General features: G+C 45.7%; 1 protein-coding gene across 3 annotated transcripts in view; it reads left to right on the top strand.

Moving 5' to 3' along the window:
* Positions 1 to 11818, top strand: part of TUFT1 (tuftelin 1) — a 49702-nt gene extending 37884 nt beyond the window's left edge. For all 3 annotated transcript variants that reach the window (XM_055584290.1, XM_055584291.1, XM_055584289.1), the window contains 7 exons: positions 206 to 319; positions 4351 to 4479; positions 5235 to 5329; positions 7417 to 7522; positions 8362 to 8445; positions 9369 to 9469; positions 10289 to 11818. In XM_055584290.1, the coding sequence (XP_055440265.1) occupies positions 206 to 319; positions 4351 to 4479; positions 5235 to 5329; positions 7417 to 7522; positions 8362 to 8445; positions 9369 to 9469; positions 10289 to 10352 (693 nt within the window). In that variant the 3' untranslated portion in view covers positions 10353 to 11818. The remainder of the gene's footprint in view (positions 1 to 205; positions 320 to 4350; positions 4480 to 5234; positions 5330 to 7416; positions 7523 to 8361; positions 8446 to 9368; positions 9470 to 10288) is intronic.
* The last annotated feature ends 6509 nt before the right edge of the window (positions 11819 to 18327 follow it).

Below are 18327 nucleotides of genomic sequence, written 5' to 3'. Positions count from 1 at the left end.
TTCTTTAGGGTACGAGTGTGTTTTCATATGAATAACTTAGAATGCTTGGGTGCCTAAGACTGACTAACTTTACTCCCTTATGCGATGTAAATTCCTTCATGAGGGTGGTCTGGGCCAGTCGTTCTAACAAGTGTTTATTATGGAGCGACCTTGTCTTACCAAGTCACATAGTGGCTTCACCTTCTCGTCCCTCTCCTGGCTATAGGTGGACACCCATATAAATGAAGATGTTGAGAGTTTGAGGAAGACAATTCAGGACTTGCTTGTCAAGCTGCAGGAAGCTGAGCGGCAGCACCAGTCAGACTGTTCGGCTTTTAAGGTGAGATTTGGGATTTGAGGAGAAAGTGCCCTGAGGGCAGGGCCACTGGCTGCAGGTGCAGATGAATTTCTTCCTGGCTGGGATGCCATCAATCAACTGGAAAGGCTGGGTTTGGTGGCCCGGGGCACTTCCTGTCAGCTTTGCCCTTTCTTGGATATTTATCGTTTTTGCTGTCCAAGGCTAGCCCGTAGTTTGAAGGTCTCTTTTGAGTCTCTGCTCTACTGGAGTGGAGAAATGGCACTGATTTAGGAGAGCAGGTAATTCAGAAGTCCTTTCTGTCAATCCGTGGTAAGAACTGCTGGGCTGGATGTGCCATGCAGGCAAGGATTGTTGCTGTAAAGTTCACCACTGCGTCCCCAGTGTCTGGGACAATTCTAGGCATCGGGTGGGTGCCTTTTAAGTGTGAATGGGATGAGTGGATGGATTGGTGTGGTCTTACGAAGAAATGTGCCTGTGGAATCAGGAAACTTTAGATCGAGTCTTGGCTTTACTACACAGAGCTCTGTGATTTTTTTTTTAATTGAAGTATAATTTATTAACAGTGTTTTAAGTGAAAGCGAAGTCACTCAGTCGTGTCTGACTCTGTGACCCCGTGGATAGTAGCCTATGAGGTTCCTCCATCCATGGAATTTTCTACGCAAGAATACTGGAGTGCGTTGTCATTTCCTTCTCCAGAAGATCTTCCCCACCCAGGGATTGAACCTGGGTCTCCAGCATTGCAAGCAGACGATTTTACCGTCTGAGTCACCAGGGAAGCTCCCCAACAGTGTTTTAAGTGTACAGCAAAGTGATTCAGTTACACACCCACACACATATATATATTCTTTTTCAGCTTTTTTTCTATTATAGGTTATTATAAGATATTGAATGTTCCTGTGCTATATAGTAGGCCGTTGTTTATCTGTTTTATATATAGTTAGTGTGTATCTGTTAATCTCAAATTCATCCTTCTCCCCACCCAGAGCTCTGTAACCTTGAGTATCTCAATTATTGTTATAAAAGGTTATTATAGAAGATTTTAAAAATACAGAAGTCTATATATATAAAGCCCCTTCCTCAACTATTAAAAGTGTGTGAGGTGTTCCATGCTTTCCAGAAAATTCCTGGGGTAAAAGATGAGGTACGCAAGACGAACGCAGAGCAGTTTTCCTACTGCTCTGGGTGAGAAGAACCATCTGGTATCTGTGGTTGTTCACTCAGTCATAAATAAGTAATGATAGGATTCTGCCCTGCCCAGGCTTGCCTGGGGCTGATGGAAGGAGAACTCCCAGCCTGAACTCTTCTCTTCCTTGGACTAAAGAGAGAATTTTTGAGAGATGTTTTGAGGGTGTGGACCAAAGGTAGTGAGAGTGATTAACTGCCTCAAGAGTAGTTAAAGTCTTATCTGGGTAATTTAACCTCCCTAACCATCAGTTTCAACTTTCGTAAAAAGGGGTCATGAGTCGTGATTATTTAGGAATATAGTATATGATGGAGGTGTCCTTTTAAACCAACAGAGATAGATGAGAATATTCAATAAATGAAGATGGAATTAATTAACTAGTATTAAAAATAAACTACATAGATCTTTAATACGTCACTGTTTACAATAATAGAATTCAATTGGATTAAAGAGTAAAGGCAAAAAAATAAGATTATGAAGATATTAAAATATATATATGGACATTTTTTTTTTAAAGGGTCATGAAATATACCTCGCAAGTTTGGTGCATTGATTGAGTGAGGTAGTATTTGTAAATATATTTATTACTTGAAAGAGTTTTAGAAATAATAAATATTCTACATTTTTCTTAGTCATCAGTTTAACGGGTGGGTTTTCCTGTCCTAAATAAATTAGACTTAGGGTCCCCAGTGGCTCAGTGATAAAGAATCCATTTGCCAATCCAAGAGAAGGGGGTTCAGCCCCTGGGTTGGAAGGATCCCCTGCAAATGGAAATGGCAACCCACTCCAGTATTCCTGTCTAGGAAATCCCACGGACAGAGGAGCTGAGGGCTGTAGTTGATGGGGTCACAAAGAGTTGAGCACGACTTAGTGACTAAATAACAACGACAACAACAGGGTAATACTAAGATTAATTTGGTCTCAGAACAAAGTAGCTGTGTGGTAAAGGAGTTTATTGAATCTATTTCAGATACTACAGTTTGGATAATTCAGTCGATAATGAGTGAGTTCAGCGACCCTTTCTTACTTTCTTAGAACAGGAGGAGGGGAGGTTGAGGCTGTAGGACTGACCAGACTGTGAATGTTGGAAAGAAATGTCTACACTGAGAAACACTGTGAAGTACTAGTTGGTTTTGGCAGCAAACGGGAGAGCTCTGCTAACCCTGGGTTTCAAAACTTGAGCAAAAGTATCCTCAGTAAAAGCCCAAGGCTGTAAGGCCTCTGACTGCTGTTAACCACACACTCATGGCTTCTTACAAGGGGCTGCCCTTTAACCCCATGACATGTGGCACAGATCTACAGTAGGAGATGCTCCTTGGGTTGCTCCCACTACTGGGGTAGGTCCCCACACCCTCTCATGATTAAGGGGTTCCCTTAGGGCAGGGCTGGCTGGAACTGTGGGGCCGATGTAGCAGAGTGTGGCTTTGTTCCTTTGTGATTTTACAGCTGTGTGTGAGGATCATCTGTGGCCCGTTGGTGCTGTGCTCCGAGCACACAGCGACTGGGGTGCAATGTTTGTGTACAGAAACGAGAGGCCTTCTTTTTACACTTCTGCCCAAGGGGCTGGCCTGTTTCAGGCTATTATGGGACATTGGAAGTCTTTTCTCGGTCTCTGCCAGTGGATTAGACTCTCTGGTCTGTTTTTCTGAAGCTGGGGGGCAAGAAGGGCAAGATTGTCTATTACCATGAAGACAACCTGTCATGAAGCGTGGGTTTCCTGTTCTACTGGCTCCTGGCTGTCATGAAGGATTTACTCTGGATGGGGCTGTGTACAATGTGGACAAAGTCCCATCACACATCATCCTTTGCTTTGCTTTCTTCTCCTTGATTCTGACTTTGGGAGGAACCAGACAAACTGGTTGCTGGTGTTTCGTTTTACCAGGCCTGGTTAGGCTTTCCAGAGGTTACCCGATTCTTTTTTAGTCTCTCATTGGGGAGTCAGAGTGGGGTACCTGGAAAGCATTGAAATTGATGATGAAGCAACTGAGTTTACTGTCATTTACTGGCTGTGTAATCTTGAACAGGTCATTTTTCCTTTAGTTGTGAAGGGAGAGGGTTGGACTAGATGATCATCCAGTCCATTCATGATGTTGCAGAGCGCTGGCTGTGTGCTCAGTGCTGTGCTAAGCTCTGGAAAGGTAGCGGTGCCCAGCGTCTCTACCGTCATGAAGCTGATGGTCTCCTGGTGGGTGCACACAAGCGACCAGGCAAAATCTGCTCAGTGCAGAAGAGGGAAAGGTTGTGTGTCCTCTGTAGACACACAAAGGACACACACCTCATCTAAGCTCCAGCTCCTTGGAAGAAGGGTGTCTAAGCTGAGAGCTGAAAGATGATCAGGAGTTGGCAAAATTGCACACAGGAGGAAAGGAGGCAAGTTCTTATTTTACTTTTTCACTGTAATTCCACTTCTGTCCTTTCCATATTAGAAAATTCTTCCTGGTGCTAGTAACGCTTCTGGGTGCTGTTTTGGCCTTTCCAGGATTGTTGGAAGTGAGGATGAGGAAGAATGGGAGACAGAAGGAGGGACACAGATTCCTCCATTGGATTCTTTATATTAGGAAGAAAGTCATGACACTGGTTTAAGCTCGGGTGACCCTGGAGGGCTGGTGGGGATGCTGAAGACGTCAGCTATCTGAAAAGCAGAGCTTGGGGGTTCCAGGTGTCACTCTGATTACGTGACAGTTATCCTTGGGAGTGGAGTTAATCTGCTGGTCTCCTTAGTGGTCCTGGAACAGTGATGGGGAGACGACGGTGTGCCCATCAGGGTTGCCTCCTCCTCCCATCCCTGCACCCACATTCCTGGGTTTTTTCCTTTTTATCCACGTTTGTCCTTCCACACAGTTCACACAGTCCCCATCCTGTGTCCCAGGTCACACTCAGCCAGTACCAGAGAGAAGCCAAACAGAGTCAGGTGGCCCTTCAGAGAGCGGAGGACAGAGCGGAGCAGAAGGAGGCAGAAGTCGGGGAGCTGCAGAGGCGCTTGCAGGGAATGGAGACGGTAACTGCTGGGTCTTGCTCTTCAGCACCCATGCTCCTGGGCCGGAAGGTACAGGTCGACTGACTGAGATGGTTGCAGAGACCTTCCTTTTCTGAGCAGTTCCAGAAAAGTGCATTTCACAGCTTTGTTTGGAGTACTATTTAGCCCTTAAGGAATGGGAAGTGTTGTTGTTTTTTTTAAATCTTTTATTTATGTATTTGGCTGTGCTGGGTCTTAGTTGCAACGTGTGGGATCTTTAGTTGTGGCATGCAGGATCTAGTTCCCCAACCAGGTATCGAACCTGGGTCTCCTACATTGGGAGCACAGAGTCTTAGCCACTGGGCCACTAGGGAAGTCCCAGGGAAGGTCTTTCTTTATCTAACTTAGCCCTTGGTAACTCAACTTGAACCCATTTCCATTTTAGGTGGGTTCTGGTAGAGCTGCCCTTTGGCCTTTGAAGACAGTTCTTCAGGAGCCACTCAGCCTAGTTTCCTGGGGATTGGTAGCCAGAGCTGGCAGGTGGACCCAGCTGATGCAGGGCCAGATTCTCCCTTTGGGCAGCTGGGCGAGGCTGAGAAGTTTCTATGTGCTGAGGGTGGGAAGGGTTATCCCTGTCAGGGGAGAGCACCCCATCAAACCAGCTTGACCTGCTGCTCCCTGGCAGCTGTCCCAGGCCCTGCAGGGGCTGAGTCACAGCCCTTGGTGCCCATCTTACCCCGAACACAGACACCATCACCGTTTCCTCATTGTAGATTTTCTTTCCTTTGGCTCACCAGGAGTATCAGGCCATACTGGCGAAGGTCAGGGAAGGGGAGACAGCCCTGGAGGAACTTCGGAGTAAGAACATTGACTGCCGAGCAGAACAAGAAAAGTAAGGGCCCTGGCTCACTGTGAGGTTGGGGTGCGGGGAGGAGAGGGTGCCAACCTGGGGAGGCAGCTGGTGCTGATGTCAGGTCTTCCAGCTCTGACTCACTGTGTGCCTGCTCGGGGTGGGGCCCTGCCCAGGGAGATACTGCGGGGAGGCTGCCATGTCTGAGGTGCTCATTTTCCAATACCCTGAAGAAAAGGCTTCTGTGGTTGTAGGGACAGAGGCAGGCGGGAGCTGGTGAAGTGTCTACCGTTGCGGCACGTCATTCTGAGATTCTGAGGTTGTTACACTGGATGTGTTACTAGATTGCACCACAGCCTACTCCTCCCTAAACAAAGTGTTAGTTGCTCAGTCGTGTCTGACTCTTTGTGACCCCATGGACCGTAGCCCACCAGGCTCCTCTGTCCATGAGATTCTCCAGGCAAGAATACTGGAGTGGGTTGCCATGTCCTTCTCCAGGGTAATCTTCCTGATGCAGGGTTCGAACCCACATCTCTTACATCTCCTGCATTGGCAGGTGGGTTCTTTACCACTTGCGCCACCTGGGAAGATCACAAATGGTAAATCAAATTTAACATCAGCATATTGGGGGACTTCCCTGGTGGTCTAGTGGCTAAGACTCCACGCTCCCAATGCAGGGGGCCCAGGTTTGATCCCTGATTGGAGAACTAGATTGCACATTCTTCAACTAAGATTTCACATGCCACAACTAAAGATCCCGCATGCTGCAGTGAAGATTGAAGATCCCAAGTGCTGCAACTGAGACTTGATGCAGTCAAATAAATAATTAAAAACCCGGACCTTTCTAAGCTCAACAGATATTACCTGAAGGGCCTTCTAAGGCATTCCAAGATGAACAGACACAATCCTTGCCTTCTTGGACCCCCTCGGTCTGCTAGGGTCATCTTCTCTCCTTTGGGATAACCTTGATCTAGGCCTGCCTGACATGGTAAATACAGACATCTTATTGTAACCTTCTGTCAGACTTCATAGCAGAATTGCTTTAAATTACTCAGCACTCCCTCACCACTCCTGTGGTGGAGATGCTCACAGGCAGGAGCCTGAGTGGAAGGAGCAGGAGAGACAAAGAAGAGCAGATAACCGAGATTTGGGGATGGCAAGTGACAGTTGCACATCAGAAACACTGATTTTCTAAATAAAAGGAGACCAAGGAATAGAGCGCTGCAGAGCGGAGGGTGGGAACTTAGAATGTTTGAACTTAGGAAGAGTGAGTTGGGCTCAGATTGCATTGTCCCCCACTCCTAGAGCTGTCCATCTTCTAGCAATGGGCTCTTGTCTGCTTCCTCAGGCAGACCCAGAGAATAATGGGTATCAGCAATTCTTAAATGCCCTGAACTCCTGGGCACTCTCCCCAGCCGCCTGACCTTTGGAGATCTTGACCCAGTTTGCTTAGAAGATGCAAAGGAACCAGCAGTGTCTGGGAATCAAGATTCTTAGACTTGGGACTTCCCTCGTGGTCCAGTGGTTATGACTTCTCACTCCCAGTGCTCTGCACTGGGCATGGGTTTGATCCCTGGTCAGGGGACTAAAATCCCACATACTGCCCGGCACAGCCGAAAACCAAAACCAAACCAGACTTGTGTGAAGAGGCGTTAAGGGTCCTCAAATCTTATCTCCCTGTTGGTATAAAATCCCTGCTAACAGCTTGATGGTCTTGGGTATCATAATCCCAGCTTGTACATGAATCTTTCCAGGAATAAGGAGCTCATTAGACGTGAGGCAGTCCACTTTCTGACAACTTTAATACTGAGAATGTCTTTCCTATGTTATTAAATAACATAAGAACTGCTACCTTGGTACATCTACCTATTGGCTCTAGTTTTACTGGTGAAACTATCCAGAACGATTTATCCTATCTAACCTTTCTGAGCCTCAGTTTCCTTGTTTGGACTGGATGATCTCTAGAGATGCCTCTGATGATGTGTGTTCCCACTGCTGCCTCCTTGCAGCAGAGCTGGGGTGGAAGCAAGCACACCTGTTTGGAACCCCCTGAGCTCAAGGTCCTTACTGTGATCAGGTGGAGAAAACATCTTTTCCTCTTACCTCAGCCTTTCGGTCTTAATTCCCAGGGCTGCTAACCTGGAAAAGGAAGTGGCTGGGTTGCGGGAGAAGATCCACCACTTGGATGACATGCTCAAGAGCCAGCAGCGCAAAGTTCGGCAGATGATAGAGCAGGTACATGGGTGACCCCTGCTCCGGGGGCCACTCTGGGAGTCTCTGCGTTGTGTCTAGCCCTGTTTTCCTGTCAAGCCTACACCTTTATTTACTTATTATCCCGGGTGTCTTGTCTTATATTCTTGAGTGTCCCATAAAACACTTAAGTCTGCCTATTAAATTAGGGTGATTGGGATTTGCTTTTCTTCCATCTTTCCCCTACTTTTTTTGTCACTTGCCTTGTGGTTTTCCATGGGAAAAGAAGGAAAAGGTTAGTCTTCCTTGCACGTTAAAAAGTGCTGGTAAATGAGTAATTTAGTCCCAATAAACTCATTTATCTGTGTGTAGATTTTCAACCTTTGCACCTCATGATGTATTTTCTGCTTTTCCTTGCCTGAGCTTTCGGTGGTCAGAATGTGCTGCTTTGTGGAATTGTTCTGAGAATTTCAGAGCCCCTAGTTGGGGGGCATAGCTGTGGCCTGCCAGCTCCACGTGCGCTAGGATTTCTTCCTTCTTGTTCACTGCTGTTTCCCATTGTCTAAAATAGGGACTGTCATATAGTCTGGCATTCAGTATCCCTTTCTTGAACCAATACATCATTTGTGTTTCCCAAAGGCAAATGAAATGGTTTTTGAGCCATTCATTATTTTGGATTATGAGGGTGGTGTTCCTCCTCACCCCCCTCATGCAAATCGGGATAATCAAGCTTTTAATGTTTACTGAAAAGCTAAGGAAGTCACATGAGAGGTGCAGTACTCTGCCCTTTGTCTCCGCTCGCTCCCCCAGCAGCCGGGCAAAGTTGGATGAGTGTGTCATGAGTCATTTCAGAGTGAGCCCTAGTGTCTCCCGCATCTTTGCAGCTCCAGAATTCAAAAGCTGTGATCCAGTCCAAGGATACCACCATCCAGGAGCTCAAGGAGAAGATTGCCTACCTGGAAGCCGAGGTGTGTGTTCCGGGCAGCCCTGGGAAGGGAACAGACTCTTGAAGAAGAAACTGGACACGGGGAGGGGGAGATCCTGGAGGGGACTTGGTCGTGTCTTGCTGCTGCTCAGAAGTGAGTATCTGAGGTGTTTGGTTGATCTCCAGCTTTTCTGCTGGCTGAGCGTTTTCTGAGACTCTTCAGGGACTGCGGGCAATGGTAAGACCTGTCCCCACTCTGAAGGGATAGTCCTTGTGGTGCCACCCCTGTGCCACAGCGGCATGAAGGCCAGCCCTTCATTCTGATTCCGTGGACTTAGCAGAGGAGCTGACAGTGGAGCTGAGCCTTGAAGGAGAACACATCCTATAGATGGAGTCTTCTCCATGGCTAAGGTGATGGGCTCGATTGGCTAAGGAATTCTTCTTGGTCTGATGTCCACTGTACTTCAGAGGCCTTCCTGTCCATTGGCTGACTCCCTGAGATTGCTTTGCAGCCATTGTGTGAGGATGTCTCAGATAGAGGGGGAGATCAAAAGAAATAGGAGACAGAGTTGTTTATCTCCAGGGAGTCTGCAGTCTAGATTTAGAGATAAAATCCATTAAAAATATACCTAAGGATACTTTATAGAAAAGCATATCAGCAAATGCAAGTAAATATCTCAACAGACTCTAGGAGATTATATGTAGGAAATGTATAGAGGGGGAGTACAGGAGATGATCAGTGTTTAACAGTTATCGAGAGAACACATCCTCAGGGGAGGAGGCTGGAGCAAGTACTGGGAGGAGAGGGCAACCTGGAGTGGTGACGATGAGGGCTTCCTGGTGGTGGCAGGCCCAGCGGGGCTGGGGTGACACAGCACCCAGAGGTGGAGACCAGGATGAGCTGGTTAAATGTGGCCCACGGCAAACCGGAAGGACCAATTCTAATCTCGTAAACTTGTGTTCCAGAATTTAGAGATGCACGACCGGATGGAACACCTGATAGAAAAACAAATCAGTCATGGCAACTTCAGCACCCAGAACCGGGCCAAGACCGAGAACCCGGGCAGGTGAGTGAGTGCACATGGAGCAGGGCCCCAGTAGGAAGTGAAGGAAGGAGGGGCAGGGCCACACGAAAGACACCTTTAGTACCAAGGCCAGGACGAGGCTCTTCAAAGTCCAGTTTCATTCTCTCCATCTCTCATCTGACCCATTCTCCACCTGAACCACTTTCTAACCACGTTAGAGTAGAGCCTGATACCACAACCCCAGGGAGGCCCATGAACAACACTAGAGGCATATGAACCCCTGAAATTGGATGCAAAAATTGTGACTGTGTAGCAAGGGCATATGGAGCTTCCCAGGTGGTACAGTGATAAAGAACCCACCTGCTAATGCAGGAGGTGCAAGGAGACGCAGGTTCCATCCCTGGGTTAAGAAGATCCCCTGGAGTAGGAAATAGAAACCCACTCTAGTATTCTTGCCTGGAAAATTCCATGGACAAAGGAGCTTGGTGGGGGACAGTCTTTGGGGTCACAGAGTCGGACGTGATTGAGCACACACATACATAGCAAGGGCATATATCTAGGGAGAGGGCTTTTTGTTTCTGAGAGATTCATAGAAAGGTCTAAAACTTTGAAAAAAAAAATTAGGAATCACAGTCATCCCGCTCCTTAGGTGTTCAGCTGCACCCTCCGTGTTCCCCACCCCTGTCATGAGATAAAAGCACCAGTCCCCTGGCCGCTTAGCACTGACAGGGATGGTTTCAGGACATTAGAACCAAGAGATCAGTGGGCCCTGCAGGGTGGGACCTGGAGGCAAGCCGGAGGGGTAGCTCTGGGAAGGCTGGGCCATGACAGGGCACTCAGCATTTCTGACTTTCTTTTCAGCATCAGGATATCCAAGCCCCCCAGCCCAAAGCCCATGCCTCTCATCCGAGTGGTTGAAACATGAGCCCGAGGAGATGGACGTTGCTGCCGCCTCTGGCCTGCGGAGGAGCCCACCACCCCTGGAGGCCGCCAGCCCTGACTTTGACTTCCCAACTGCTCCCTGGCTGTGCTCAGGCTTGGGCTTCACGGTTCTGTACACTGGGCAGACAGAGGACTAACGCCCCTCTGGACACTGTGGCCTCTGAAGGCTGGTACCCTGCCTGCAGGAGCCAGGGCAGTAGCCTTGTTCCCGTAATTACTATTTCTCTCTGTAGCAGAGCCTCCCTTCTGTTGTAGATTGGAGTTCAGCTGCCCCAGAAGCAGGCCCTCCGTGGGTCAGGTCGGGAGAGGTGATGAGATCTGCCCTAGGAGCTGGAGTCCTGGGGGAACAGAGTTCCTTCCGTAAACATAGCTCAGTTCTTAGCAACAAACTGTTTGTTTTTCTACTTGCTCCACCCTCAGCCCGTGCTGAGCAGGGCCTCCTGCAGACAGACTATGGGGCTACCTGTCATCGCCTGGTCAGAGTCAGTGAACCTCAACTTTGACCGGGTGGTCTTGTCTTTGGGGGAGGGGAAATGTCCTTCAAGGCGTAGCTGTGAGTAGAAAGGTTCTGTGAGGCCACGGACAGTTATGGGCAACTTCTCTCTGCTGTGAAGGCTCCCAGAACCTCTTAGGGTTTCCCCCTAAGTGGAGGTGCAAGATACACCTCATTCTTCTTGACTCAGAGCCTAAAAACTGTTTTCACTGGGTTACATCAATCTCAGCGAAGAAACTCTTGTGGTATTTATTTTGCTAAGTTATTGGTGTTTTTCCTTCCATCTCACAACTGATTTAATCCCAGAGTTCTGCAGTCTTCTCTTGCGGTGTTTGGATTTACTTGACAGAGGGAAAGGAGCATTTCCAACGGACTCATCGATTTCAGAATGATGTTATAAGTCTTTTCCTCTCTTTCCTCTACCTGCTGCCTTTCCATTCCTCCTCCAAACCTCAGGAAGGCAAGTATATTTACTCTGAGGCATCAGGGTTTGCATGTCTGTTGTTTGGGGAAGACAGCAGTCAGGAGGGATTGAATCCCTCTCTTAACCCTGCTGTGCCCTGGTGCTCCACCATCAGTTTGTTATCCCAGCTCTGAACGAACCTGCCACTCATCTGTGTTTTCTTTAGGGCTCTTCCTGCAGCTTTAAGAAGGAGTTAAGCAGCAGAATGTGGTACTCTAGGACACAGAAAAAATGAAAAATAAACATTAAGTCTTTAGGTTCTACTTGGCTCAAAACCAGAAGCCTTAAGTCTATGGTTTCTGTGCGTTGGGGCTGAGCTCCCATGCTAGCTTTGTTCATCGTGGTGTTCTGGTGTTCTTCACACCATTCCCATTTGTACAATGAGGGGGTTGCACCAGATAATTTCCATGGGTCCTTCCAGTTCTGATACTCTTTCCCATGGCATATTCTTTGTATGGTGAGTTTAATAAATTATGTTAATGTGTCTCTTTGAGCTCCTGGTGTGGTTTCTTTTCACTTTTCAGGGAGGATGAAAGAACATAATTCTAATGCTTCTTGCAGGTGGGCCCCCTGTTGTCCATATCTGGAAGGTGTGGAGACATCCCCAGTACTATGATTTGGGGACTTAGAGGCATTCAGAGGAGTTAGAGTGCCTCTGTTAAGCAGCTCAGCTCCATGGTCTGGGTCCTTGCTGTAGGAGGTAGCCCCTAACTTTTGCTCTGACCCGTCTGGGGCGGTGGTCTTGTGGGATCCCTAAGCTTGGCCAGTTGGAAAAGAGCTGCTTGCAGACAGAGGTCTCATGATTATTTAGAGATTTACCAATCTCAAAACTTAGAGATTTATTTGCAGACAGAGGTCCTGTGATTACTTAGAGTTTTACCAATCTCAAAACAGAGATTTACCAATCAGCACTGGAGAGAGGTGACTAACACCACATCCTTTGCAGAAATGAAAAGCTGACTGCAGCTGTTTGAGGGTTTAGGTTTTGGCATCCCTAGGTATTGCATTCGGTTAATCCAATGATCATCTTTTTCTTTCTGCCAAAAAAATGTAGTTGACTGCAGGGTCCAATGGGGACACAGCTAAATTTACAGGAATCTTCCCTGTGCCAAAGGAACTAGAAACCCCCTTCGTCTCTGGCCCCAGTTCCTCTCTCGTCCCCTTTCTCCTTCAATCAGAAAAGTGTAATATTTTTCCCTTGTGACTTTTCTTCCCCTTTTTGCTTCTCAGCTAATTCACATTCAGACTTCAGAATGCACTGGAAACCTCCTTCCATTCCAGACCTGGGTATGTCTTTGAGCCGTCTGAGTTCTCTTCCTTCTTTGGCAGTCTTGCAGGGCATGGGTGTATCTAGACTGTGCTTGTTTTCAGAATATTAAGAGGGTGGAAGCAGGGTGGGGTCGCCTAAGGTGCCAAGATGACTTGCAGAGCTGGAAGAAGATGGAGTGAGGAAGAAGATGGAGTGAGTGAGCCCGCCATATAGGAAAGAGAAGCTCTGGACTGAACCTCAAGGACTTGGTGAGACAAGCAGAGATTAGACGTGCAGATAATGAAATGGCCTGGAAATGTTCTGGGGAATAGAACTAGAGCTCTAACGGGAGTTCCCTGGTGGTTTGGTGCTTAGGACTCTGTGTTTTCACTGCCATGGGCCTGGGTTCAATCCCTGGTTGGGGAATTAAGATCCCGCAAGCTACACACCATGTCTGGAAAAAAGAAAAGAGAGCTCCAAGAGATTCCTGGGACCAAAAAGTACCTCTGGTGTACATTTCCCCAAGTTCAGTTGTACCACTGCCAAAAGGAACAGGGGCTAAGGAGGTTCTATGGGAAGAGAAATAGGCAAGGGAAAGATAGTTTATATGCTGGCAGCCTTTTCAATTAGAGATGGAGAATGGGGACTGGAGAACGGGTAGAGGCCCAGACCTGAGAAAGGGCGTGGTGAGAAACTGCTCCTGACTTCAGCAGCCTGTTTATTGCCTGTGTTATGTCATGTGTAAGCCACTCCTCTGTGCTCCCTGAATGTGTTGTAGAGAGAAGATTGAGTCTGACTCTCCGGGACCTTTGCCATGATGGCCTGTTGCTTTGAGCTGGGTGCTCAGAGCTGCCCGGACACGCAGCCGTCATCAGCAGCACCCTGTAAACTGGGAACATCACCCCAAAGTGGGAAAAGCTTGGAAGAGTGCTCCCTGCCTCCTGAATAACTGCCCCTGTCCTCCCACCTCCTTATTTGTCCCCTCCCTGGGTATAAAAAAGCCTGATCGGGACCTGGTATTTCAACCAAATGGTGTATTGGGCCTTTTTTTTTTTAAACTAAGTACCTGAAACCAAAAATTGATTGACTTATCATCTCTGTTTTAAAAAACTTTGCATTATGAAATGTTCCACCATGTCACCTGGAAAGATGCTTTGACATGAGGTGGCTTAAAGTGACTTAACTTGACTGAGGAGGGTAATACTGTGCCTCTAATCAGCGATTTGATGTGTGTTGCTGGTTTTTGTGGGGCCTCTGCTAATCCCCTGGGCTCCCTCGTTCCTCAGAGCCAAGCGTTGCGGAGCGCAGGCCTGAGTTTGTTCAGGCTCTGACCCAACAGCAGATGTTCGCCTAGGGCCCTTGGCCTCTTTTCCATGCTTCGATTTAGGACTCTAGCTTTGCAAAGAGAAATTGTTTCCTATCTTCCCTGTCCCAGTTCTAAGCACCATGGCCTTGAAACTCAAAGTTGGAGACCTAAATATTCTCTCGCTCCTCTTTCTCCAAGGAAAATCCTTACCCAGGCTGAGGCTAAAGAAGATCTTTTTTTTTTTCCAAAAGGTGAGAAATTTCTAGCTCTGTGTGCTCTTATGGGTTGGCAGTGAGACCTACACTTGGAACTCTCAAATGTGTGGGCCTTTTCTCCTGGAATCTCTCTTCCTCTGGAGCCCTCTGGGACATGGGCTTGAGGATAGATGATGGCAGGATAATTAATTTCCTGACCGGGTGTTGGTCTCCAAGTCTTAGACCTCAGGACCTCACAAGCCGAGGGGAAGGAAGTCATTTGTCCTCATGACTTTATCTATCAATTCAGTGCTGATTACGCATCTCACATTTCCTCTCCCTCACTAGTATTCCAGGCCAGACTCGTGCATGTCTGCAGGAGTTGGGGCACCCTTATGTCTGTTTTATATCTATTTCTATGTGTTCGAACTGGCCTGCTATGTAAAATATATAATTATGGAGGAAAATCAGAAAAATACTAATATTTAGGAAAAATATTAGTTTTTATAATAATTTATTAGTTATAATTATAAAATAATATAACAATAATATAATCAGTTTTTATAATAATTGTGTGGCTGTGTTGAGTCTTAGTGGTGGCACATGTGATCTTTGTTACACTTACTTTCACTGTGGGGCATGGACTTTCTGGTTGTGTGCCTGGGCTTACTTGCTTCTCAGCATGTGGGATCTTAGTTTCCCGACCAGGAATGAACCTGCATCCCCTGCATTGCAAGGTGGATTCTGAACCACTGAACCACCAGGAAAAACTCAGTTTTCCACTTGTATGTCTTCTTTACAACATACACAGACCACTTCACTTGTGGTCACGAAGTGTGTGGGGTTTTCTGCCCCCCACAACAGGCAATTCTTAGCAACCACCAGGTGGGTTTAGCTCAATTCTGATACCATCTACCTGGAGATAAGGTTAAGGGCTAAATTGCAAGAGGCTGCCCCTCCCTAAATCAGATGCCAAAGGTAAGTAGCAGGTCCCTAGCTGGATTTTTGCCTGACTTGACTGCGAACCAGAGATTCCCACAACCCTCTCCTTAGGTTCAATTAATTTGCTAGAGAGACTCACAGAACTCAGGGAAACACCTACTTACCTTTACCAGGTTATAAAAAGATATAATAAAGGATGCAGATTAATAGCCAGGTGAAGAGGTCCATAGGGTGAAGTCTGGGAGGGTCCTGAGTGCAGGAGCTTTCGTTTTTGTGAAGTTGAGGTACATCACCTCCCTAGTATAAGGATGTGTTCACATACCTGGAAGTTCTCTGAATCCCATACTGTTGGGATTTTATGGACTCTTCCTCACGTAGGCATGATTAATTATGAATTCCATTTCTAGTTCCTCTCCCCTCTCTGGATAAGTGGAGGATGGAGCTGAGAATTCCAAGTTTCTAATCATGGCTCAGGCTCTCTAGTGACCAGCCCCCAATCAGAAATCCATCCAAAGTCTCCTCATTAGAGCAAAAGATGATCCCAGTACTTTTATCACTCAGGAATTTATGAAGGTGTTAGAAACTCTGTGCCAGGAACACTGGGTCACAGATGAATACGTATGTTTTCTATTGGACAACTAGTCTATAGAGCTGTCTCCTAGGATATATTGTACTTTTTTTTTTTTGACCACTCCATGTGGTGTATGAGATCTTAGTTCCCTGACCAGGGATTGAACCTATGCCCCAGCATTGGGAGCATTACATCCTAACCACTGGACCATCAGGGAAGTCTCTGGATATATTGTAATTTCAGGGTCAAGAGAAATGAAACTGACTTCCTTTGAAACAGACTTCCCTTTTCAACTCTCATACTTCCTCTTAGTAGAGAGAATCACTCTCTTCAGTGATTCAAACTAGAAATTTAAAGCCACTTTTGACTCTTATTTCCATTTCTTTATCCATTATATCTAGTTTGTCAACACGTCCTAATGTTTCCTCTATTGAGAAATATCCCAGACTTTCCCTTTCTCATGTTCACAGTCTCATTGCACCCCATCTCTCTCTTTCTCTCTCTTTTTTGGTCATGCTGCATGCCATGCAGGATCTTGATACTGTATTTCCCTGACCAGGGATCAAACTTGTGACCCCTGCACTGGAAATAGAGCCTTAACCACTGGACTGCCAGGGAAATCCCTGTAGCCCATCTCTGTAAGCCTGGATTACCACAGAAACCAGTCCTTACTGGCCCCCCACCTCTAGCCCAACCTACCCCAAATCTACTCTCCTCACCACTGTCATCTGAAATTTTCCCAGGTACTATTTTCATCCTACCAGATGGGTTTATTTAGTCAGGACAAAAGAAGGCTGATGGAAATATGATAGCCATCACCAAAGAGATGAAAATCTGTCCCATAGAAGGAGGTGCAGTTTTACTCCATCTAGCTCCAGAGGGCAGAACTCAGACATGTGGGTGGTACCTGCAGGCAGATGGCTAAGAAACAAAAGGATGAGTTGACAATTTGAGTGTCAATGGGACTGTCTTGACAAGTTAGCAAGTTTCCCTACATGCACAAGTATTTTTCCCAATTAGAAAGCAATCTAAAATAACAAATATTCGATACAATATACCAAGAAATGAACTTTATTTGAAGTGTCAGTGATCTATGTGAGAAAAATGACCATATTTTGTTGAGAAATATGGGAAACTTAATGAAGAAAAACTTTCCCAGATGCCAAAGTTAAAATTGTAAAGATGTAATTTCTTCCTTAATTTACCTTTAGGCTTTGTGTAATTATAATGAAAATTCCAATAGAGTCCTTTTAGAATTGGATACAATTATTTTAAAATTCATCTGGAAAAATAAACAGGGGAGATGGCAAAGGAAATTTTGAAGACAGAGTTTAATTAGGGGATTATTAGCCTTGAGGATACTGAAACATTACATAGCTTACACATCAGTTTAACATGCTTGCAAGGCAGAAGTAGACCCAATTTTATAGAAGCATTAAAAAAGGATAAAAGAAGCATTGCAACTCAGTCGGGAAAAGGTATTTGAACAATTGGTTAAGAATTTGAAAAACAAAAAAGAATTCTAACCTTAAACAGTACACCTGAATAAGTTCTAGGTAAATTAAAGAAATTAAATATTACACCTTAACTGTAGGAAAACTAGAAGAAAATACAACTGAATATCTACTCTGAGAGATCTATTTAGCATTTTAGTATTAAAGGTCAAGAAGGTATATGTCAATTGTGTCTCAGTTAAAAAAAAACAGAAATAAAGGCCATGAAGAAAAATAATTTCGTTCATAAAAACATAAGAGTTCTAAATTAAAAAACTAAAGAAGGCCAAAATGTGAGGAATTATTAGTGGCAAATATGAAGAGGTAATGTTTTTGTTGATAAGCTCAAACTGATAAAAGTACCAAGATCCCTAGAGATCAACAGTGAGGATTAGAATGGATAATTCATGCAAGAGTTCATATTCTTTTCTCTGCACATGTTTATGAGGCTCCTACTCCGTGCCTTGGACTGAGGATTGAGGTAGGGTTACGACAGTGAGCCAGACAAGCACCGTCCTGCCCTTGGAGTCCTTGCATTAGGTGGGTTGCAAATCAGAGAAAATGCAGCTCAATTGGGTTAAGCAATAAAGGATCAGTTTGATTAGCTCAGGTGACTAGAAAGTCCAGAGACTCTTTAGGCTCAAGTGAGCCTTCACAGAACAGTTTGAGGTTTCACCAAGGACCCATCTCCTTTCATTTCTTCTCTCTGCACAAGAGATTTGTGCTTCTTACATTAATAATAGCATAAAATGGGAAACAATGTGTCTAATAAAAAAGAAATGGACAAGTACCTGCGGATACAGCCACTCTGGAATATTATGCATTTACAAATGGCCTTTATGTCACATCAGGGAACTGTGTTTAGAATGTTAAGTGAAAAAAAGTAGGACACAAAATTTTATGGACACTTATTTCAGCTTTGCAAAAAAAAAATAAAGTTTCTCCAAAAGGCTAGAAATAAACATACCTTAAACACACCTAACTACTAATCATATTAGTGTTCAGGCAGGATTTATTCTTCTGTTTGTATTTTGTTATCTTCATTCTTCATTTTCCAAATTTTCTATAGGGTTCAGCCTTCCCTTTCCAGCAAGGCTGTGTTCCCACACTGCCTTCCATTCATGCCAGGATCATTACTCCCTTGTACATTTGCTGTTGTTATTTAAACTTCACGAGAAATGCCTTCCTTTTTTGACCTCTTAATCCATTAAATATTTATGGATAATTGATACAAGGGTATTGTGCAG

Source organism: Bubalus kerabau, chromosome 6 (genome assembly GCF_029407905.1).
Source record: "Bubalus kerabau isolate K-KA32 ecotype Philippines breed swamp buffalo chromosome 6, PCC_UOA_SB_1v2, whole genome shotgun sequence".
Lineage (NCBI taxonomy): Eukaryota > Metazoa > Chordata > Mammalia > Artiodactyla > Bovidae > Bubalus > Bubalus kerabau.
Note: the sequence above shows the minus strand (reverse complement) of the source record. Positions and strands in the feature narration are given on the sequence as shown.